The sequence below is a fragment of the Sardina pilchardus genome, chromosome 6, assembly GCF_963854185.1.
Source record: "Sardina pilchardus chromosome 6, fSarPil1.1, whole genome shotgun sequence".
NCBI classification, from domain to species: domain Eukaryota; kingdom Metazoa; phylum Chordata; class Actinopteri; order Clupeiformes; family Clupeidae; genus Sardina; species Sardina pilchardus.
Genome location: NC_084999.1, coordinates 33754857 through 33778217, shown reverse-complemented (window position 1 = coordinate 33778217; position 23361 = coordinate 33754857). Strand labels below are relative to the sequence as shown.

At 51.4% G+C, this 23361-nt stretch overlaps 1 protein-coding gene across 3 annotated transcripts in view; it reads left to right on the top strand.

Annotated features, from left to right (window-relative positions):
- Positions 1-23336, top strand: part of ulk4 (unc-51 like kinase 4) — an 80442-nt gene extending 57106 nt beyond the window's left edge. For all 3 annotated transcript variants that reach the window (XM_062539608.1, XM_062539607.1, XM_062539609.1), the window contains exons 33-37: positions 4466-4617; positions 6476-6574; positions 11626-11811; positions 21842-21927; positions 23172-23336. In XM_062539608.1, coding sequence (XP_062395592.1) covers positions 4466-4617; positions 6476-6574; positions 11626-11811; positions 21842-21927; positions 23172-23253 — 605 coding nt within the window. In that variant the 3' untranslated portion in view covers positions 23254-23336. The remainder of the gene's footprint in view (positions 1-4465; positions 4618-6475; positions 6575-11625; positions 11812-21841; positions 21928-23171) is intronic.
- Positions 23337-23361: the final 25 nt, after the last annotated feature.

The window sequence follows — 23361 nt, the reverse complement described above, 5'->3', positions numbered from 1 at the left end:
CTAACTCAGTCTGTCACACGCTCCCTTTCTCTTTTCCTCTCTCCAAATGTCCCAGCTGGCTTGTCTTCAAGACGACCAGCTCTATTCACTGAATTATTGAGTAAGGGCTTCTTTAGCCATGGCTGTGTTGACAGTTTTAGACTCTCAGCAGCACTCTCTGGCTACAATGGGCTGGCTGGGAGCGCGCCTGCTAAGACCACATGCTAGGCCACTAGCGCCATATGCTAGCCATCGGCCCTGTATGCCAGCTCCCCACGCTAGCCAGAGGATGAGTCAGAGATCCACACACACACACACACACACACACACACACACACACACACACACACACACGCTCAACACTCCTCACGGCCATCAGAGAGGCGCGCGGTGGCGGTGACCCTAATGGATTACAGCTAAGCGATGGTAGAGAGGCGACGGCCGGGCTAAACGCCGCGCTCAGTGAGGCGGTCCGCTCCACTAACTCAGCCCACCGTGAGTCCAGCGTGAGTCCAGCCCAGAGGGAGCGCACACACTACACATCATCACACCGCTCGCCCTGCCACTTCAGACTGACAGCTGTCACTCGTGGTGTGTGTCAGCAGGTGGAGTGGGAGAGGGCGTCTATTACGGGTGGAGGGCTCAGCAGAGCACGCCATTATCATCACAGCGCCTTCATCACTCTGACACTGCTGCTGTCAGAAACAAGCCATTTAGAACCAGCACACAACACGTACGGGAGCGCTTTACACCTCCAGTCCTGTGATACAGTGCTGCGATACAGTGCTGCACTTAGCAACCCAAGCACAGCAGTACGCTACAGTCTTAGATTGAAGGTAGTCATAGAATAGGTCATACAAAAAGCTTTAGGGGGGCTATAATAGTATATAATATAATAAACAATTATTGTCAGAGTTGTGAACTTGCGTTTTTTTTTTTTTGATCATTCAAAGATCACATGCTTTTTACCATGGAGCAGTTGTGTATCAGTCAGTTGTGCATCAGTCAGTTGTTCTTCAGTCAGTTGTTCTTCAGTCCGCTGTGCATCATAAAGAGCACTGGGAGCCTTGAGTGTGTGAGTCACTGTGCCTACTGAGTCGTTATGTGCTGCTCCAGTCCAGTGTGCCCTGTTGCCCTGCTGTGAGCACTGGAGCGGGCGTGCTGCTCCGATACGCCAGTGCCCATGTTGGCAGGGCACGCTGTGTGGCAGAGGCAGCGCTCGTCCGCTGGAGATGTTTACTCTCGCCCGCTGCAGCCAGCCGTGACATGCAGCTCGCATCCACGCACATTTGCCTCATCACATACACTGGCTCCTGCCATCCACCCAGCCTCTCTCCCTCTATCTCTCTCTCTCTCCATCTCTCTCTCCTCTCCCTCTATCTCTCTCTCTATATCTCTGCCTCTCACTCACACACACGCACTCACACACACACACACACACACACACACACAACACACACACACACACACACACACACACACACACACACACACACACACACACACACACACACTCTCTGTCTCTGTCTCTCCTCCGTCTCCGCTGCACACCTCTCATTATACATGGAGGTCATCTTGCGTGTGACTAGAGGAAGTCAGCATCATTACGGGCCGATTGGAAAGCCCTCCTCTTGGGAAACTGTTGACCCAGCACTAAATATAACCCTGACAATTAGCACTATCTCTCTCTCTCTCTCTCTCGCCCGCTCTCTCTGGCTGTAGCGGCCTGCTCTCTCACCGTGCCAGTGTGGAGGAATGGGGGGATGGGGGGATGGAGGAAAGGAAGGAGGGAGGGAGGGAGGGAGGGAGAGAGGTGTTAACAAAAAAAAACATATAATTGGCTCTTTTAGGTGTGACTAGGCGAGTGTAGATGAGGGGCCGGCGAGCGAGAGAGGCGCGAGAGTGAGAGTGGGAGAGAGGGATGGCAGAGGAAGGAGATGAGTTTTATAATTGGCGAGATTTTCCTGAGCTGGAGATAAGAGCCCCAGGGGAGAGGAGGAAGTGACATGGTGTTGAGAGCCCCCCCCCCCCCTCCCTCCTCTCTCTCCCTCTCTCCCTCTCTCTCTCTCTCTCGCTCCTCTCCCCTGTTTTCACTCGCGCTGGTCGAGCAGCACCCCTCAGCCCCCCAGTCCCCCCAATCATTGGCTCCCTCATCAGAAACAATGGCCTCTCTCACATCCCTTTGATAGCGCTAATGAAAATCTCCTCCATTCTCTCTCTTCACGCTAAGAGCGTTACGATATTTGGTGTTCCCTCACTGTAGGCACTCACTGGCTTCATTTTTCTATTTCCAACATATTACCGAAGCCACAAAAACATAGCGCAGCCACTGAATTGCTGACTTGTTTTTCAGGCTGGCTGATGGAAGGCTCCCAAATCCTTGAGTGTTTATTTGCATGTATTACTTGAGGGGAAATAATGCCAAGAAACAGCGGAGCAGCATCCAGATTTAAGTGTGAGCGCCCAAGAATGTGCTGTGTCTAGGAAAAACCGCTTTTTTCTCATGTCAACAGTGCAGTGAGATGCTGTAATACGCTGTGGGAGTGTGTGGGTGTGCATGCGTGTGTGTGTGTGTGTGTGTGTGTGTGTGTGTGTGTGCATGTGTGTGGGCGTGTGTGTGTGTGTGTGTTTCAATGTCTCTCACCATGCTTATTATTTGCTAGTGTAACTTAATTGGTTGTGCTTTCCCCCCGGTGGAAGTTTCTCCTGCTCTCTGAGTTGCGCGCTGATATGAGTTGTTGGATGATGTGCTCCGTGCTCAGTCTACTCTGCACTGGGGTGCTGCGCTCATCTCACGCTGCTACTGTCTGCCTGTCCGTCCATCCGTCTGTCTGTCCAGTGGTACAGGATCATGTGATCCCAGCAGCACATGTGTTGGGAATTCTCTTCTCGTCGCTACCTGCAGTCTTATGAACTGTGCCAGTGAAGCTGCTCTTTGTGGTATGCAGTTGCATTTACTTAACGCCTTGCAAGCTGATCGTGTTATCAACAACAATAACAACTAGAAATGTATTGTTTCTTCCTTGGGTCATTTCAGAGCTTTCCTGAGAATGTCATCAAAATCCATCCATAAGTTTTTGAGTTATCTTGCTAACAAACAGACAAACAAACAGACAAACAAACAAAACCCAATGAAAACGTAATCTCCTTGGCGGAGGTAAAAACAACACATTGACCATTGAATTTCCATAGCACTTCACCATGGCACCCAAAGTGCCTCCCAAGAGGGACCCTCACTAACCACCAGTATGTGTAGCACCCAACTGGGTGATGCATGGCAGCAGTTGGCACCAGAACGCTCACCACACGCTAGCTTGAGCTAGTGAATAGATGAGCCAATTCCACTGGCCTTACCTCTGTTGGATCTACTTTACATGTGCTGATTGCCGCTGCAGTCCCTTGAGTACAGTGGGAACTTTCTCAGTGTGTAAAGTGGCAGGTCTGGTGTGCGCTGCAGTCAGCTCGGTGTGGCTGGTGGAGATTGTGCTAGGTGTGATGGAGGAGCTGAGCTGCAGCGGCGCCAGGTCGGGGGGAGGTGGAGGTGGAGGTGGAGGTGGAGGTGGAGGTGGAGCCCCAGGGTGGAGCGGGCCGGAAGTGCAGCGGCAGGCGCGGAGATTAACGAGCCGCACGGCTGAGCCGCCCCTGCTGTCGGGCCGGCGGAGAGCAGCTTCACTCGGAGGGCAGACGCCGCGTCCAGCCCTCACCCCCACCCCCCTCCCCTCTCCTCTCCTCTCCGTGGCCACAGTTCAAGAGTCTCCCCTGATCACAGGTGAGCGGGGTCAGGGCCAGGAGGCGCGGGGAGCGGCGGCGCAGCCAGACAAGAGGCCTCCGGCGTGTGTGGAGATGAGCCGATTATTCAGAAGCACTTAATATTTCAGCAGCGGGGACCCCGCGCTACACAAGCCAGCAGGGGAGGAGGCACAGGCAGGGGTTGGGTGCGTGTGATGAGAGATATTATCTCCCAGGTAGCTGGTAATTGGTTCAGGGGGAAACGAGAACGGCAGCCGTGGTGTTATTGTGCCGTAGAGTTGCGTGAATAGATGACTACGCACAATAGAGCACAAGTTGGTGTGCTGTTCAGTGCATGGCCTATTGTGTCTGGTGATGGGGAGGGAGGGGTGGGGAGGGTGGACTGCTGACCGAAGCTTTTTCAGCAGCCGTCTACAGGTGCCGATCCACTGGTGTTCACATGAGTCGGGCGCTCAGATTGGCGCTCGGAGGGATGAGAGGAGAACAGCTGGCATGGTGCCCTGCACTGGCACACACTCAGCCGCTGGTGGTGTTCTGCATCGTTCCACTACAGCTGCTGAGGACTCAACTTGATTGATGGGTCTTAGAGATGGGCTCAGAATAGATGGATTTGGATGTGAAATGGGAATATGCGTTGGTTGTACCCATGTGTTCAAGTGTGGAAGAGATGTGTAATGTGTTGAAGTTGTTGTACTTAATGTGTGTGTGTGTGTGTGTGTGTGTGTGTGTGTTGCAGGTGTGGTGGAGCTGGTCAGCAGTGTCCTGCTCTACCTCCAGAGAGAGGAGCTGCTGGGGGTGAAGGCCAGTGTGTCCCTGCTGCTGTCCCTGCTGGAGATCCTCCACATCCTGCTCAAACATGTGTCCAGCGTCGTCCGCCAGGCCCTGCAGGTGACCGCAGCAGCCCTCCCCCTCCTCCTCCTCCCCATCCCCCTCTCCCTCCCCTGCCCCCGCTCCATCTATCGATCCAGCTCTGTCTCTCTGCATTCCCCTCCACCTCTCCCTCACTCTTCTCTACCTCTCCTCTCCTCTCCTCTCCTGCTTTCTCCTCCGATGAGTCCCTGCTCAGTGAAGTTGAAAGTACAGAGAGTCTTGGCCTTCATGTGGGACTGCTCTGAGTGCTTTATCTCTCCTCAGGCACTTGTGCCCAAGGCTGGCTGGCGTTCTGGGGTCCCGGGCCCAGGCGTCCGGTGGCTGTGGGCTGAATCCAATCCCGCCCTCTGGACTCTAAACGCCGTCCAGTCTAATAACCCCGCGTGGCTGCTAACCATTTCACACAAGCCCCCACACACATCTCCAGTCTCCAGCAATCATCAGAGAAGCCCATAGTCTCACCCCCTGAGACTGCGTCAGGCTAAACGTATGCTATCCGGCTCACCTAACATTCCCCCGGCCCCCCCCCTCACACACACACACACACACAGACACACACACACACACACACACACACACACACACACACACACACACACCTCCCCCTCAGCCTGGCAGCGCAGCCTGTGAAAGCGTGCTTCCCACCGGGCTGGTAAATACGCCATTGAAGTTGCTGATTTGACACTGAGGATTCACAAGGTCCCCCGGCCCACTGGGCATTGGCTGCACTCCCGCTGGCCCTCATTATCTGCTCCTCACGTCTTGCGGCGGCTTTGTCTCCGCGCCGCCGCCGCGCTCACATACATATTTATACACAGGCTGCGGAAGGAGAGAATACGTAATGGAAATCAATTCGCCGGGAAAAGAAAAAACAGCTGCAAAAAGCTCATTAAAAGGCGTCAACGCAACCCAAATTCATTTGGCCGATAATGATAAGGGAGAGGGAGGTGTACGTGCTCAGCGCTCAGCCTTCTCTCGCTCGCTCTCTCTCTCTCCCTCTCTCTCTCCTCTCTCTCTCTCTCCCTCTCTCTCTCCCTCTCCCTCTCCCTCTCCCTCTCCCTCTCCCTCTCTAACTCTTTTTCTCACTCTAACTCCCTCTTTCTCCCTCTATCTGTCTGCCTCAGATTTAGCTTGCATTAATATTTCAAATGGATGGGGAAGTTTTAATTGTGAAAGTGCTCCATGCTTTGCAATTAAGCACAAGCTGGAGTTTCAGGGAGAAGAGGTTTGAGACTAATCGCATATCCACAGACAGCCAGTCAATCTCCATGAAGTTTCAGCAGTGGCTCGATGGAGAGAGAGAGAGCGAGGGAAAAAGAGAGAGAGCAAGAGAGTGAAGGAGAGAGAGCTGGAAGCTCCTTGTGTGGGGGGGGGGTGAACTCACACTCCAGACGGAGAGTGTCACAGTCAGTTTAGCAAGACAGAGTTGAAGTGCCGGGTAAACAGAAGTTGGAAAATATAGCGAAGTGTTTTTCTCCTTTTTGTTGTTGTTGTTTTTTTTCAGAGAGAGAATTTTTTATTTTCAAGCTGCATCTATTTTCATCACTAAAGAGCGGTGAACTTGTTCAGTAACATTGGCCTTTCAGAAGTGCTTTCTGACAGGCAGCAGGGCGTTTTAATAAAGGCTAATTAAGTCAGCAGTGTGGCGGCGCGACTGGCTGTGCTGTGCTGTGTTGTGCTGTGCTGTGCGCTGGCAGTGACAGCAGGAAGGGTGCGAGTCCACTGGCGAGGGAGCCCAGGAACCTGCCACGGCTGCAAATAGATCCAGCTCCCTTCATGACAGAATGAGTTAAAGCAACACGCAGGGCCATCGGGCTGAATGAACTTCTCCTATTTATACTAGTGCATCTCTCTCTCTCTCTCTCTCTCTCTCCAGGCCCAGAGAGCTGAGAGTTCTGAAGAGACTCAGGCTGCCGAGGAGCTTCTTCTCATAAACAAGCCACTAACTGACCTCAACAGCCTCCTCATTCAGATGGTAAGAAACCCGTGTGTGTGTGTGTGTGTGTGTGTGTGTGTGTGTGTGTGTGTGTGTGTGTGTGTGTGTGTGTGTGTGTGTGTGTGTGTGTGTGTGTGTGTGTGTGTGTGTGTGTGTGTGTGTGTGTGTGTGTGTGTGTGTGTGTGTGTGTGTGTGTGTGTGTGTGTGTGTGTGTGTGTGTGTGTGTGCGCGTGCGTGTGAGAGAGAGAGAGAGAGAGAGAGATGTAGTGTGGTGTGATGCGATGTGTGTGTATGTGTGTACCGTATATGTGTGTGTGGTGTGATGCATGAATGCATGTCTCTCTCTGCTCGTGTCAGGCTGTTCTCACAGTCCAGCCAAGGCCTGTGTCCAGCCAGCTCCTGAGTTAGCACCTCTGGCGTGTGTGGAAAGGCCACTGCATCCCTGGCAGTGGGATGGACATCTGCCCCACACTACTACAAAGGCCAGCAGCCCAGCAAATGCCAATCTTACCACACAGTAGCCCAGTGAGGGCAGGCAGGAACTCAGGAACTTTGAGTGGAGTGGTGCATTTCAGGGGCATACAGTCAAGGTGTAGGGTTAACATATTCCGTAAAGTCCAGATGAAATCAAATGCTACAAAAAAATGAAAGTGATTAAGTAACATGTAATGTCTCTTACTCATAGCCTTTATCTGTTATCGGATGACACCGTGAACCTGCAATAGAACCCGCACTGCGGTAAATCGATAGGTATGATTAAAAACTGCAGTGAGCACCTGATGATTTCTGTGTGATTACATTTGTACTCAGCCATGACCTACCTGTAAACGGGATCACAGAGCGCAAATTGAGCGATGCCTACTGCATTTTTCATTAGCACTTGGATCATATGTGCTTTCAATTCATTATCTATGGCACTCCATGACTCAAGTATTTAGCACTTTTGACAGGGGCCAGGCTGCATTGATTGGCTGGGTGTTTTCTCGGTGCAGGTCTAATTTAATATACGCCATGAAATAATAACGCATGTTCTGTTGATTCTGCTTCCAGGAGTCGTAGTCGAGACAGAATGAGTTCTCCTGCTTTTCTATTTTTTCCTCCCTAAAAGCTGTTTCTCTGGTTTATTTATATATTTTTATTCTTTTTTTTTTTTTGCAAAAGCAATTTATTGTAGCCTGATAGTGAATTACGAAGAACTCATTTTAAAATAATCAATCTAAACATTGGGGCATTCATAATTCAGGAATGAAGATTGTCTTTTATCCACACCACGGATGGCTTAAATTGACGCTGATACAGTGGGAGAAATTCATGGGATTCCGTTGTCAATAATGGATGCAGGATGAATTTTGTATGGCGGTGAATGCGGAGCTTGTTGTTCTGACGAGCCCCTGTGTGCGGATGGAGATGAAGTTGTGTGTCAGGGAGGGAGGGGTTCAGGGCTGGAGAGAGGAGCCGTACTTTGAGTGGCGGACACTGACGCATTACCGTTGACTGGCAGCTTCTCGCCTCCGCTGGAGTTCTAGAACTTTCCACGCCGACCTTCTGCTAATACACACACACACACACACACACAGATGGAGAGACACATGCACACATACAGCATGAACACATAAACACACATGACATGGACACACAGCACACTCTTCCAAACTCCCATTCATGTATATTCACAAGGTCATTCACACACACCACACACACACATTAGCAACACACTCTATAATATGTGTACAAACTCAAACACCTGTGACCCACATGCTCACACTGTCTCACATGCTCATACAGCACACACACACACACACACACACACACATACATGCATACACACACAGAGTAAGTGGGGTGAGGCACAGATGGTTCAGCAGATCATCCCCAGTGGGAGAAGCCCTTCTCCGCGCCCTGTCAGTCTGCCTGTGGACGCTCGTATCAGCTGCAGCCGGCCCAGGCACCACCCTCCCCTCTCCACTCTCCTCTCCGCTCTCCTCTCCTCCCCTCTCCTCTCTCCTCTCTCCTCTCCTCTCCTCTCCTCTCCTCTCCTCTCCTCTCCTCTCCTCTCCGCTCTCCTCTCCTCTCCTCCCCTCTCCTCTCCTCTCTCCTCTCTCCTCTCTCCTCTCTCCTCTCCTCTCCTCTCCTCTCCTCTCCTCTCCTCTCCGCTCTCCTCTCCTCTCCTCCCCTCTCCTCTCCTCTCTCCTCTCTCCTCTCTCCTCTCTCCTCTCCTCTCCTCTCCTCTCCTCTCCTCTTCTCTCCGCCTCAGTGGTCAGCAGACTGCCGGTCTGCCTGCATCCCGGAGCTGCAGGCCACCATGCGTCCACAGGGGCCTGGCTGTGCCTCCCACCCGTGGGCTGCAGCTCCATCCTCTCTAGCACAGCCGCTCATGGTGCAGCCTTCAACTCCAGGGACTCTCTGGGTCCTGTGTGTGCCCTCTCGCATGTGTGCGCGTGTATGTGTGGGTGTGTGCATGTGTGTGAGCGTCTGTGCTTGTATGTGTGTGTGAGCGTCTGTGCTTGTATGTGTGTGCATAGGTAATTAACATGGGAATGTGACACAATGTGCACATGGCCTCTCATGTACACGCACATGTGTGTGTTTTTGTGTGTATGTATGTGTGTGTGTGTGTGTGTGTGTATGCGTGTGCATGCGTGTGCAGGTGCATACATGTATGTGTGTATGTGTGTGCAGGTGTGTGCCCAGGTAATAAGATGAGGATGGATGTGAGAGTGACGAGACGAGTGTCTCTGAACAGATCTGCAGCCGTCTGTGAGTCTGCAGTGGAGCAGTGGAGCGGCAGGACACAGTCACAAGGTCGAGCCGCCCTGTGCTAGTTCAGGAGCAGACTGCAGCCCTCTGGGGCCGCTGCACCTGTGTGTGTGTGTGTGTGTGTGTGTGTGTGTGTGTGTGTGTGTGTGTGTGTGTGTGTGTGTGTGTGTGTGTGTGTGTGTGTGTGTGTGTGTGTGTGTGTGTGTGTGTGTGTGTGTGTGCACGCAAGAGGAGCGCCATCTCTGATGAGGACTGCCGGTCGAGCACAGTGGGAACAGATTGTTTGTGAAGTGAAGGGAGAGGCTTTGCCCTGAGCTGTTCTTTGTTGCGTACTTGTGAGATGACTGCTGGTGATGTTGAGACTGAGAGCACAGAGTGTGACGCTCTGTAGGGTGTTCAGGAGAGAGTAGAACTGTGTGTGTGTGTGTGTGTTGGGGAGAAAGGGAAAGTGTGTTTTGCTGAAGAGAGAGAGAGAGAGAGTGAGTGAGTGTGTGAGTCCAGCCCTCCGTGCGGACTCCCGTCAGCGTGTTTGACAGTGAGGGCTGGGCGGTGGCCTGGCCACTAAAGGGGAGCCTTAATCCCTTTGATCCCCGTGCTGCCTTTCACAATCTCACTCCCCCTATTTGATTCTTCCGCCTCTGCTTTTCTCTTAGGTTCCTCCCCCTTGCGCATCTACAAGCAGCGCTAAGTAAACAGGGGTGTTGTATTAGCGCGGCTAAGCAGGTGTTAGCTCTTGTCCGCGCTGACTCTGTGCTGGCATGCGAACAAGAGAGGGCCTGGCGGCCAAAGCCCAGAGGGAGAGCCCTTTTCTGGGGGGGGGGGGGCGGAGGAGAGCAGGGCCACATTGTCTGCTCTCTAAGCATTCCACCCATTGGGAGAGGGCGGCAGGGGACACAAAGGGAGAGGAGCCCCTTGCCCACGGGCCCCTCGGGGCCTCCTGGGATTAGGGTGTTGTATAGGGAAAGGGGGCAGCAACGGATCAGCGCTGAAAGGAGGCCTGGAAATCCCAGCGCTCACACCCACCGGCTTTGGGCAGAATGGGAGATGGAGACGGAAAATCCTCGGGGGCAGCAGAGGGTCGACTCGTGTTGTCATGGCGTTGGAGGTTTGGGGTGTGTATGGGGGGGGGGGTTGTTTGAGGGGAGAGGAGAGGCCTCTCACTGCCTCAAGATGGCTCCCTCTCCTGAGGGATGAGCCTCCCCAAAGCCCCTTGCCAGACCCCCCCTGAGTCACAGCAAGCTAGTGCATACAGCCAAACAGTGCAAATATCTGGCCTCGGTGGCTACAGGCCTATGGCCCTCAGATCAGTGGATATGAAGGCATTGGAGCTCAGAGTCCTGGCATTCATTAAATGAGTCACTTTACTCTGTGATGGACCCACTATAATTTGCTTATCATCTAAACTAGGCCCAATCAGGCCCAACAGCTGAGGCAGTTAACTGGGCACTGCACTTCGCCCTCCAACATCTGGAATCCAAATATAGCTACTAGTAAAAATGTGTTTCATTGATTTCAATTCTGCTTTTAAGACGCTGTTGAGGAAACTCTAGGACATCTGCCTGTGGGTCCAGGATTTGTGAAGGACAGGAGCCAAGTTGCCAGATTCAGTCAAATCACTTCCGACTGCGTAACCACCAACACCGGGATGCTGTCCCCGTTACTTTTCTCCCTGTCTGGATCAACAGTATCAAGACACTGAAATGTCTGGATTAAACCTCAATCATAGGACTGTTGAGAGAGCCAAGAGGCTGGAGGATGAGTGGGTTAACTGATCTGGTACAGAATGAGACAGATTCTTGAACTAGTCATTGAGTTCAGAACAAAACAATCTATCTACAGTAAGAGTGACCTGTCACTCTCGTCTCAATTACGCCTTCATCAGACCTTCTTCCTCCTTAAAGCGGACGTTTAAATAATTGCATGTTGAGTCACATAACTGTATGTTTTTGTGTTGTTGTATTCATATCCTCAGTTAGTATATGTTGTGTTTGTATGTGCACAGTGTTTTTTCTATCTATATGATGTATTGTTACAGCCATTCAATCTCTGAGTTCCATCAGTCAATGACCGCACAACCCAAAAGACTAATGGTTCATTTCCAATAGAACACACGGTGGCTGCTTTGCGTGAAACTCAGTCTCACTGGTTCCACGGCCTCTAGACAAGTGCACAGTAAACACAATGAATTCAAATGTACTAATGTCTGGCTCAGCTCTCCAGATGATAAGAGTGCTCTGAGGCCCCCAGGGGAGGCAGCTCCAGGTTGAGTGTGTGAGTAGGTGGAGAGCAGAGCAGAGCAGAGCGCTGACGTGTAGGTGGGTTTGTGTCCCCAGCTGGCGAGCGGCGAGCCGGAGGTGTACGAGGAGGCCAGCCAGTGCCTGTCCCTGCTGGCGCAGCTGTACGGCGGGCAGCGCCCCGACTGCCTCCTCCCGGAGGAGCTGCTGAGCCTGGAGCAGGCGCTACAGGGGCACCCCCAGCCGCGCGAGCAGAGGCTCCTGCTACGGGTCATCAAACGCCTGGTGAGAACTCCGCACGCTCCTGTCTACACACACACACACACACACACACACACACACACACAGTGGCACGCAGGATGCCGTCTGGTTAGATTACAACAAAAAGTGCAGTTTGTCTATCGCGTACGTACACAGAAGCAGACACTTGATCTGTCCTTGAGACAGCTGGTGGCCTGTTCATGGTTAAAGACATCCAATTTGAAATCGCAATGAATAGCATCTCACCAAAGCACTGCAGCCTGCCTTGCCTCACATAGGCTCCATCACATAGGCTACCGGACTAGACTTGCATTATGTTGCAGTTGAAAGGATGAGAATCCAAAGGTGAAAAAAGTCACGACTATCAAACAGCATCGTCTCAATGCATCTGTTACGTTTTTTTAGCATTTTTGCAAAAGCGAATATTCCACAAGGAGAATGAATGATACAAGAAATCATTGCATGTGACCAGCTGTCTTGTGATTAGCAGCAGGTGGGAGCACAGGCTTGTTGTGATGTGCTATGTGGCCTGACATGAGGGCACACTTGCCCATGTGTCTCCAGCCCAATGGAGACTCAACACAAATACATACTGCACACACACTCACAGCAGAGAACTCAGCACCAGCTACGGGACTGTAGGCTGCAAGGCTTTCACTGCAAGTCATCAGATGTTTAGTAAGAGCCAGACACAAACAGACAGACACACAGACACGCGTACAAAAACAAATCATTATTGGCCAAAGTAATGTAAGTTTAATTTTTCCTTGGTAGGAACTATTGGATTTTATGGGCATACCACCAACAATAACACCTGACTCCTTGCCTGGAGCTAGGGTTGCAAGTAACACAGCATAACGTCTTGCATATTTAATGCAATGCAAGGGCTAACAGCAATGAAGTATTCTCCCTTACATACCCTTCTTAATACCAGAATTGACAGCACCATAACACCACAGCCATTGACTACTCACACTGCTCAAAATATTTGCTACAATTCCTTGTTGAAACCCTCCCTACCTAGCGAGCATTATGGTATGGCTGCAGCTGAGTTGCAGTTATGACCTCCTCCTTGACATTGTGATGTATTTTGTTTTCATGAAATAGACTTTACTGTAGGGGTTTCATGCAATATGATGCGGTACACCCTGACTTGAAAGAAAGTTTGATTTTCGAAAGGTTTGATTTGGTGTCAGGTTTATTTTAAACGTTAGCCAAATGTTTGGCCAGGCGAGCGCACACAATGACTGCTTTGAGTGGCTACAGTAGAGGTCTGTGTGTCTGTTGGTCCGATCTGTGGCATATTTTCAGAGGAATGTATTTTCCAGACTCTGGCTTGCAGTGCTGTTTGTATTTCCAAAATAGACCGAGCGTCAGCCCCCTCGCTACAACACGGTGTTGTCAGATGACATAGGTGCGAGCGCGCTGTCTCTCCAATATGAGATAGCCAGAGGGTGTGAAAGAGCAGTGTGTGCAGCAGAGGGAGTGATTCAGGGACGAGAGGGCAAGGCCTGCTGCAGGCTGGCTTCTCCTCCTCTCCGTCTCGCTCTCTCTTTCTTTCTCTCTCTCTCTCCGTCTCTCCGACTCTCTCCCCCGCCTCCTATCTAGCTCCCTCCGCACTCTCGCCGTCTCCATTTCTCTAACTTTCCAGCTTTGTTAACCCAAAGGTGTCCTTCGTAAAACTCAGCACAGCCTCTCAAGGACAAATATTATCGACCAGAAGCATTGAGCAGATGCTGCTGGCGTGCGGTGCAGGAGTGGGTCTTCTGTGGAGAGTGCTGGAGAATGTGGGCAGTGGGAACGGGTCCGCTCCACCTCCATGAGTGACAGCGCGGGTGAGGCGAGGGGGGGGCAGAGGGGGGGTTACTGCAACGCTGGGGAAGACTGCTCCTCTAATTCCCTGTGCTGGAAACGGTGAGTCATGTTGGAGTTATGTCTCCATCAGAGGACATATTTAGAGAGGGGCTGTGGTCCCCAGGCAAATAGGAAGGGTCCTGGGCATCAGCACACCTACACGTCTCACTTCAACTGCTTCAACATTTTGATTTTTTTTATTTTCGATTTTTATTTTGCCAGAATAATTTGATAGAAATTTGATGTGGTATGTGTTTTGTTTTCAGAGGCACTGGTCTGCGTAGAGAAATAATTCTTGTTGTGTTCACCGAAGTATTGTGGGTAATTGTGTGCTTGATGAGCCAGGATGCTATTGATTGGCAGCAGACTGATCTAGTTACATGCACAGCGGGAGCAGCAGCAGCAGCAGCACGTCTCAGGCAGGACTGGAGCTGTACTGGGGAAATCCTGTCTTGGGCCGCGTGCCATCCCAGCCTCAGCCCACTCCATCTCCCTCACACCATACATAACCCAACAGCCCTCCATCTTATCAGAGCTGGGCCAGTACACACCTGCTATAGGCTCATGAAAGTTAAAGTCAAACGTATTGATCATTTATAGAAAATTATAGAATGTTTTTTTTTTTTTTCATTCAGGCAAATGTGCGCTTGTGTTGCGCTGTTCCAAGGCAGTGCTTAAATAGCCGCGTAGGCTCTGAGTGGTCTAATTGCGCTGCTGCTGAGCTGAGCCCGCGGTGCTGGACGCTCGTGCGCTGGTGGTGAGCCCGGGCCGGACGAAGGCTCTTGCACTTGTGTGGACGTTAATATTTGAAAAGAAGCCCAGGGCTAATTCCTCATCAGTCAGCTTCCAGCAGCAGTGTTCTCCTCTCACTCAATCAAAGCTTATTAACAATTTACTGGCCAAAGGCTTACTGGTGGCCTCCAGAGAGAATACAGTCAAGGAGTTCTCCTTCAATCTCCTACCTATGCCCCCCCTCTCTCCCCCACACACACACATACACACACACACACACACACACACACACACACACACACACACACACACACACACACATACACATACACATACATAAACAAACTCAACACACACGCACCTTTTTTCCCTCTCTCTCCCTCTCGCAGTAAGCAGCGTGAAGGAGACTTGTACAAAATTGAATATCACTTTCTCCCATAAGTTGTCCATCCAGCTGTCCATATGTTCCAGCACAGAGGAGCGGTTGAATCGCTTTTGTGCAGGTTGGAGAGAGATTGATCGTGGTGAAGGTGGCGGGGAATAAAATATCTTACCTTTAGGGTCCTCAAAGCCGAAAGTCTGAAAAATGCAGCCGTTGCTCTGAGGTATTTGTAGCCATAGTATAGTATTTGTTTTCTTAAAATTGAATAATGGCACCGGTCACTAAAAACATTTAGTCAAAACTAGGTCGACTAACCTGGCGTATTTGTGTGTAAAGGGATCTTGGTGTCCTTGAGAATAAGTGAGTTAGTGGTGTTGCATTGTAGTGCCGGTGCAGGTTGATGTTAGCAGTGTGTGTAGACACCGTATGTAGGCAGCGCTGTATCAAACAGAAGATGTGAGACGTTTAGGAGCCAGAGGTGGCCGAGAGCATTTCATAATTCTGTGGCTCTCTCCTAATCTGAGGCGCTTCATAGAAGAGGCTGATGAGAAGATCACTGTGCGTACACTACACGCTCGGCATCTCTGCTGCCTGCTCATATTCACCCACATCATTTAACATGATTGATGATTGGCTGAGCCTCACGGAAAGGCTTTATATGAAATGTTGGGGGATGTGTGTGTGTTTCTCAAATCTCAAGCCCCTGGTCTTCCTCCGTACAGCTGCAAAGGCCCAGTAGCGTTTAGTCCCCCAGCCAGTTGCACGCAGCGTGCTGTATTCATCTTGTGCTGACCAGCGGCACTTCAATCTGGCTGCCAGAGCTGGAGAGTGAGTGAGCGAGCGAGTGGGGAGGGGGTGGAGGAGCGCAATCAAAAAGTGATTTCTGCTGCAAGAGAGCGGAGATTGACGGATATTGGCCCATCGATTTTGCCGGGGTAAAGTGGATAGAGATGCGGGCCATCGCCTCGTTGTTTGGCCCCGCGGATTCCGGAGGGGGGGCGCGGCGGTAACCAGCACCCATCGGAGCGCTCGGGGCCCGCCTGTTTAATCAGCACCTCGGCCTCCATCTCCATTTCCTCAGCTGGCCCTCACTGCACACAGTCATTACTGGGGGGGCAGCGGGGGCATGCACAGTTCAAGAGGAAGAGGCCTCTCGGGGGATTAGAATGGTGTGTGTGCATATTTGTGTGTGTGGGAGAGAGAGAGGAAGAGAGAGGGAGTCTGCGTGCGTTGATGTGTGTGGGTGTGTGTACGTGGGTGTTGGTGGGCGTCTGGGTGCAGTGTGTGTGTGTGGGTGTTTGTGGGTGTTTGTGGGTGTGTATGTGCGTACGTTAAAGTGTGTGTATGTGGGTGTTTGTGGGTGGGTGCGTGCCTTAATGTGTGTGGGTGTTTGTGGGTGTCTGTGTGTATGTGTTAATGTGTGTGTGTGTGTGTGTGTGTATGTGGGTGGGTGTTTGTGGTTGTGTGTGTTAATGTGTGTGTATGTGTGTGTTTGTGGGTGGGTGCGTGCCTTAATGTGTGTGGGTGTTTGTGGTTGTGTGTGTTAATGTGTGTGTGTATGTGTGTGTTTGTGGGTGGGTGCGTGCCTTAATGTTTGTGGGTGTGTGTGTTAATGTGTGTGTGTATGTGTGTGTTTGTGGGTGGGTGCGTGCCTTACTGTGTGTGGGTGTGTGTGTGTGTGTGTGTGTGCGTGACAGAGCCCCACTCACTGCTATTGATTCATGGCATGCTGTCCTCCTCCTAATGAGCACAAAGTCACTTGTAGGCTGCTGTTAATGGGAGGAGGTGACCCATCTGCATTCATCTGCTCCCGTCAGCCACAGCACTCACCCCACTCCCACTCACCCCACTCCCACTCCCACTGCCTGCTCAACAAGACGAATGGCCAAATCATCTACTGCGTCTCAGCACGCCACAGCCAGCAGCCAGCGGCCAGGCGCGCACCTAAACACACGCACATGGAGCGGCCAGGTTTAGTATCCCACAGACACACACACAAACTCACACACAGACACAAACTCACACACAGACACAAACTCACACGTGATGGTCCTATACATCACACAGGCCATATCATTTGCTGATTGAACACGTGACAATAAAGCAGGGGTATGAATCCTTGGCTTTATCAGTGGCTGGACATCACAGTGATGGTATGATAACCTGTTCTTCACCCACAGGTAGCCTTTCTGTACCCTTGAGGGCCTCTTCCTCTTAAACTCTAAGCTGGCTTCCTTTGTGGCTTACTGGTGACGGATGTGGGCAGGTGGAGGTGGGTGGAGGCTGGCGTTTATAACGCATTGATGAGGAGCAGAAGGCAGCCTTGAGATCCTGCTGTCCTTCTCACACTGCCACCAATATTGGGCCAGTTTCCGTCATTGGAATAGGAGAATGGCCTGGCTAGTTTAAATCTATATTCTCCTCAGGACAGTTGAGGCACAGTAAAGGCCATTTGAAAAGTATAAAATATCCCCGTGGAGACCCTATAGAGATAGACTGTAGCATTTGCTGATTTGAGTGGAAATGGAGTGCATATTTAAAGCCACATACATTTGCACAGTCCTTCCCTTCATCCTGTTCTGGCTGCCTTTCACTCCCCAAAATGTTGAATTTCAAACCCCTGGAACAGCGTCCCCGTATGTAAATGGGGAGGGTGCGACGCGCCGGTCCCCGCCTCTGTGAACATCCACCATCAGCCCTCTCCCCCCCGACGTGTGTGTACCAGTGGAGACCAGAGCGCGAGAGGCAGCGGGCGCTCCCAGGACACAGGCCAGTGCAGCATGTGCTGCTGCTATGAATAATGGAGGGGCAGGAGAAGGCCAGACTGTTGGCAGATACACAGGCACGCGGCACTAGCTCCTCTCCTGGGAGCCTCACTGCTGGCCTCATTAACTGGGTATCGGCCAAGCCCATAGACGCCACCGCAGTCTCCTGCACCCCCCACCCCACCCCACCTCAGCCCCTGTCCCAGCCCGCCAGCCCCCCCAGCTCCCCCGGTCCCAGAGCCCCAGGGGAAGGGCCCCAGAGCCTGCAGTGGAGGGATTAGGGGGCCTGCGTGGCTGCAGCGGCAGCGTTTTATGCAGAGCCGTCCCCCAGCCCACAGCTGCTCGCACCGCACCGCACCGCACCGCACCGCTCGCCACAGACCTCGCCAGGCAGCGCTGAGTCACCGGAGCGCTCACCTCTTCATTAGGCTCCAGCCAGTCCAGGACGTGACGCATACAACCTCATCCCCACACACACACACACACACACACACACACACACACACTCACACACACTTCCAGCAGCAGTCCTCGCGTGTTAAACATCGACTCACCCATCGGAGTTCTCACGCACAGAAATGGCCCACCCTCACGCAACCAACAGACGGAGCAGTGTGTGATTCAGTAGTTAAAAGCCAGATGAACTCAACTGTGTCCTCTCGTGTGCCAGGGCAAATTGCGCATGAACCAGCAGGATTTTTATGGTGAAGTTCTGTTCTCCTTTTCAGAGCTTCAGAAACCATGACATCCATGGAATTGTTTCTACTTCTGAAAGACCAGGCTTTCAATGAGACATTGACTCTAAAAAGCTAAACACACATTCTGATGTCATCAATCTAAAAAGTACATATAGTCTTAATTAAGACTTGTGGCTTCTCGGTGGTAACGGGGTGCCAGGCTGCCCGACTGAAAGCATTCATTCAGCGCGGCCCGTCTACAGCTGTGCGCGACGCGGACTCCGAGCTCGACTCAGCCCCTGATTCCCCCTCACTAATCACTGGCCGTGGCCCTGTCCGCTGTTCCTCATGTTCCTTTCATGAGGCATTTGGATGGACAGTTGGCCTACACTCGGCAAATCAGCGGCGTTGTTATGCAAATCATGCAAATCAATTTCTATTTCATCCGCTTTTATGGGGAGCAGTGCGGGGCTCTTGAGCAGAGCGGGGCAGACGGAGAGAGCACCCTGACAAAGGCTTTCAATTAGGCCCATGGAAAACACTGCACACTTGTCTCTTCTCCAAGCCTACGCTGTCAACAAAGGCCTTTTAATTAGTATTCATTAATTGCAGCCCCCCCCACCACCCCCCCCCCTGTACAATTGGTGCGTGTTCTTTATCAGCCCATCAAAGACAGAGCTAATTGCCTCATAATATCTGAAATAGATATGGCACATGTAACGCCACGTTGAAACGGAGAGGTTCAAAGACAGGAAGACGGAGGGCTGTGCTTGGCGTCCAGGCCTGACCAGTGCCCTGGTCCATGTGTACTGTGAGTGTGAGCGCTGGGTTTGGACACGTGTCGCACGCTCTACCAACCAGCGAGCTCGGGAGTTGTGCGGGCGTCAGCATAGGCATGAGTAGCCAGCGTTCAGTGATCCAAAGATGGGCAGCGCAGTGGCGTTATTGAGAACACTAGAATTGTTTTATTCCGTCAGAGTTGTTCACGTTTTAGCAAAGCCCTCTGGTTTTAGTTAGGTGTGCAGCCAAGTCGATTTGCACAGGTTGTGAAATGCAGGCGGTCGGCATCGTTTTTAGTACAGCGTGAGGTGAGCAACGAATCTCTACAAATAATTCACACGTGCCTTCAAGCGCTTCCACTGACTTGAGTGTGTTTCCCTATTGCTCTGCTCAGAGACCCTTAAATGAGGAATTCCAAAAGTGCTTAAGTCAATTGTACGCCAGCAGGGCTGATTTTAGGTCTGACATCAGTGCAAGACACCCAATTAGCATGTTCCTGTGCTTTGTGCTGAGTCCTCTGCTCTTATATTAATAGGTGGAAATACATAACAGGTCATTTTGGTGATGTACACCTGAAGTGAGTCTCAGAGAGGCTAGACTGGATCTCATGAACCCAGCACATTGTCCCCCATTACCCTGCACTTACACACGGTGGCCTCTGCAGTGTTTTGTTTTTTTTGCCTGTGTTTACATTGCGTGTTTCAGACGAGATGGCCATTGCATAGACTTTGGCCGGGCCGTGGGTCATCCAGTTCGCCCCGTCCAGGCTGCAGCCCCTCTAACAACACGGCGTGGGGCGTTTGTGCTGCTGTTCAACTCTTTGCGCTGCTCTTTTGAGTTCAGCTGTGGGGCACAGGAGGTGGGGGGGGGGAGATTAGGAGCGCAGGAGCACTGGAGCTCGTCCAACCCAGCGGCACTCTCCAGTGGCACGGGCCTCCGCCGGACCAGTCCAGTCCAGGCTCAGATCCTCTCCTCTCTGGCCCCTCCCCACTTCACACTGGGTCGTGCTCTCGCTGGTGCCAGGGCCGACTTAATGAAAGGAAAAGCAGGAAAAGGCAGAGGAGATCTCCCAGGACTTCCATCGGGGACTGGTAGACTATACTAATATCCTAACAGGCATGTTAGTTCAGTGCGTAATTACAAAGGTTGGGTTTGCTTCAGTATGTGTGCCTTTGATGTGAATAAAAATAGGGTTTGCATATTAAGTGCTTTCTTTCATGATGTGTGTTTCATGTCAGGGAGAGTAGGGCGTTGAGTTGTATGTGTAATATTCAGCCTTCACACTAAGTGCTTCACATACTATGTTCACTCGCACTATTAAGCTTGTTTCTGCGCGCTGGCAAAGCGCTAACCTTAGCTGGGGCAACAGTGCTCCAAATCGGCTTAACCCAGATACACATCTCTTTTCAGAACGCTTATCCGCCAGAAAGGTAACTCTCTCTCTGTGTGCCTCTCTCCACACACACACACACACACACACAAAGGTACACACACAGGCACACACACACACACACACACACACACACACACAAAGGTACACACACAGGCACACACACACACACTCACGTTAAACAAGTTTTCCAAGAGGATGCTGGTCCAGTGCTACATGCAGCAGGTTGTCAGTTGATGATCTCCCTCCCCCTCACACTCTGGCTGAGGAGCAGAGAGCTAGTGAAGCCAGAGGCCGTGTGTGTGTGTGTGTGTGTGTGTGTGTGTGCAGGTGTGTGTGTGAGGGGACACGAGCAGACCTCGGCGCTCCGTGGGGACGCTGCGTCCGGTCCTGGCGGGCAGAGATGCGAGCGCGGCGAGAGCAGCACTCGGGATGAGTGCTGCTGTGGGCAGCACAAGTGCCTTCCTAGGTACGTAACCCTGTTGCCTGGCAACGGGCACTTTGTGCGCGGCTTTGTGCGGCGCGGCAGGCAGGAGCGTTGTCACGGGAGATTACAGCGGGGATGCGCTCGCGAGCGACGGAGGCAACACGACGGCACGAGGTGTCTCTTCAACTTATTATCAGCTGCCAGGTTGGGAGAGGAGGAGGAGGAGGAGGTTAGGAGATGATTTTCAGAGGAGGAAGTCTGAGCCTAGCTCGCTCTTGTTTTTTTTTTCAGACAGACAAAAAAGGGACTTGTTTTGTTAAGAAGCTTTGTGGTGGTGTGTTTTGTATTTCAGTCTTACCTTCATATGGGAGATGGATGGCAGGTCCTGGAAGAGTATTTTGGTATAGTTGTTTTGAGTGATGAACACAAGAGCTCTTATACATTATGCAATAAGACTGCTCTCTAAACCTTGTTGTGGAGTCTCAGCTAAAAGACCATTGTGGGTGTGTGCCTGAAACCTATGATCCTATGATCAAGTGAACTGACATTTTCCATTGATGGATACAACTTTGTACAGTTTCCCAGCCGTTGTCTAACACCCCCATTGAGATTTGCTTTCTCACTAATGTACACATTTAGTGAACACAAGAAACGGGGCTCCTGAGTGAAGTCGACCAGCTGCTGCAGATAGGGAGTTTTTCTTTGTCCCAGTGCCCTAAAGCCTGCTGTCCTGAGTGGAGCGCTTCCACTGGCCTCATACGCCACTCGGATGGCTAGAGAACATCCGCTCAGAGCTCCATTCTGCTCGCCCTGGTTTTGGGGTCATTGTCACTGAGGTAGGAAAGTGTGTCAGCACTATGACATCATGGCAGGAAATGAGACGAGAGCTATCCGTTCCACAGCCTCTGGGCCATTTTTAAAGCATTGTGGTGTGATAGATGATGGTGTGGTTGTTTAGTTCTGTGTATGCGGCAAGTAATTGAGACCAACATTGTGTGTGTGTGTGTGTGTGTGTGTGTGTGTGTTTGTGTGTGTGTGTGTGTGTAGATGACGGCCTCAGATGGTTCCTGCTGGTCATCAGTTGAAGGTCAGAGCCTCATCCTCCTGCTTCAGAGACTCTCCCATCATTCCAGGTGAGACCCCCTTCCCCTCCTCCCACCCAAACAACGCTCCAGCCCCCTCCCCTCCTCCCTCCTCCCTCCTCCCGCCCATCTGGGTTTCAGGGTCTCAGGCTCTTAGCGTGGCCCTCCACTTTGATCCATTCAGGCAGGGGAGGCCCAGGCAGAGCTCTCGTAATGAAAGATTCCTTGAGCTGTGGGCTCCTCCAAAAAAGAAAGAAGGAGGGAAAAAAACGAATTGATACTGGCCCATTGTTGGGCCACCGTGGCCCCTGCCCCCATCTCCCTTTCTCATTCTAAGAACGAGAGCACATCCCTTTGAAGTCCGCCAGCCAGGCCTGCCAGGGGAAAAAAAAGAAACCTCAACAATATTGTTTTTTTTTCCCTCTCTCTCCCAAAGTCTGGGTGAGATTCCTCTCAGAACAATGCTCTGCTTTTTGGAGCGCTCTGTGGCTCTCAGACCCCACCCCAGCCACCCCCGCCACAGAGGTTGTGCTTTCATGTTCAGGAGCAGGTCGGGGGGAAACAGGGAGAGGCTGCAGCTAAATGTGATGAGTGCACACAGCTGAAGCGCTCACTGAGGCCGTTCCTCATCAACGGATTCTAATTGGAGACTCAATTCTGCAGCCAGAAGAAATCACATGTCCCATGTGAATTTGTTGACACACAAATCGGACGAGCCTTTTTTAGCAGAGCAAACGTGGTGATTTTCTTCCGACGGCAAGCGCTTTTATTTGGACAGGTGCTCAAGGTCGTGTTGGATTTAACTTGTTGATAGCCCACACTACCATTCTAAAACCAATAATCTATAAAGACAAGCAGTGTTATTGAACTGACTTTCCCTCGTCACTATGAAAACTAGAGACGGAGGCATTTTTGAGCTCTCAGATTACTCCCTGAGAACAACCCAACGATTGTCCACAGCATTTTTTTTTTTCTATCTGCAAAACTACCATTATGTGAGAACAGCATTGTAAAACCAGAATAAATACAAAAAGGTATACTTCAACACTAACGGTGTGGCCAGTCTAATTCCACAACTCCAGTAGGAAATGCATTAGCCGGCACCCGGCCTGAAATGTGCAATCAGACCCTTTCAAGGGCAGTCATCCATCAAGATGAAGCTTGCCGTCCAAACTTAAAAAGAGCTTAATATTCAGACTTGCACCATGAAAAGCAGGTCAAAAGCTCTAATTAGTCGTCCGACTGACAGCCCTGACAGGACGGTTCCTCTGACCTGTGCTCTCTCTCTCCCCCAGGGCCCAGGCAGACGCTGCAGTGGGAGCACTCGCCACCGACATCTTACAGGGGATTGGCCACTCGGCCCCAACGGAGCTATAAGGCAAACAATGCACTCTATTTATGCTCAATCTGTACTTTGTATTTATTTTTTTTATACTGCACATATATTAAAGGACACACGTTTTCGACTCCAGTTGTCCTGAATGT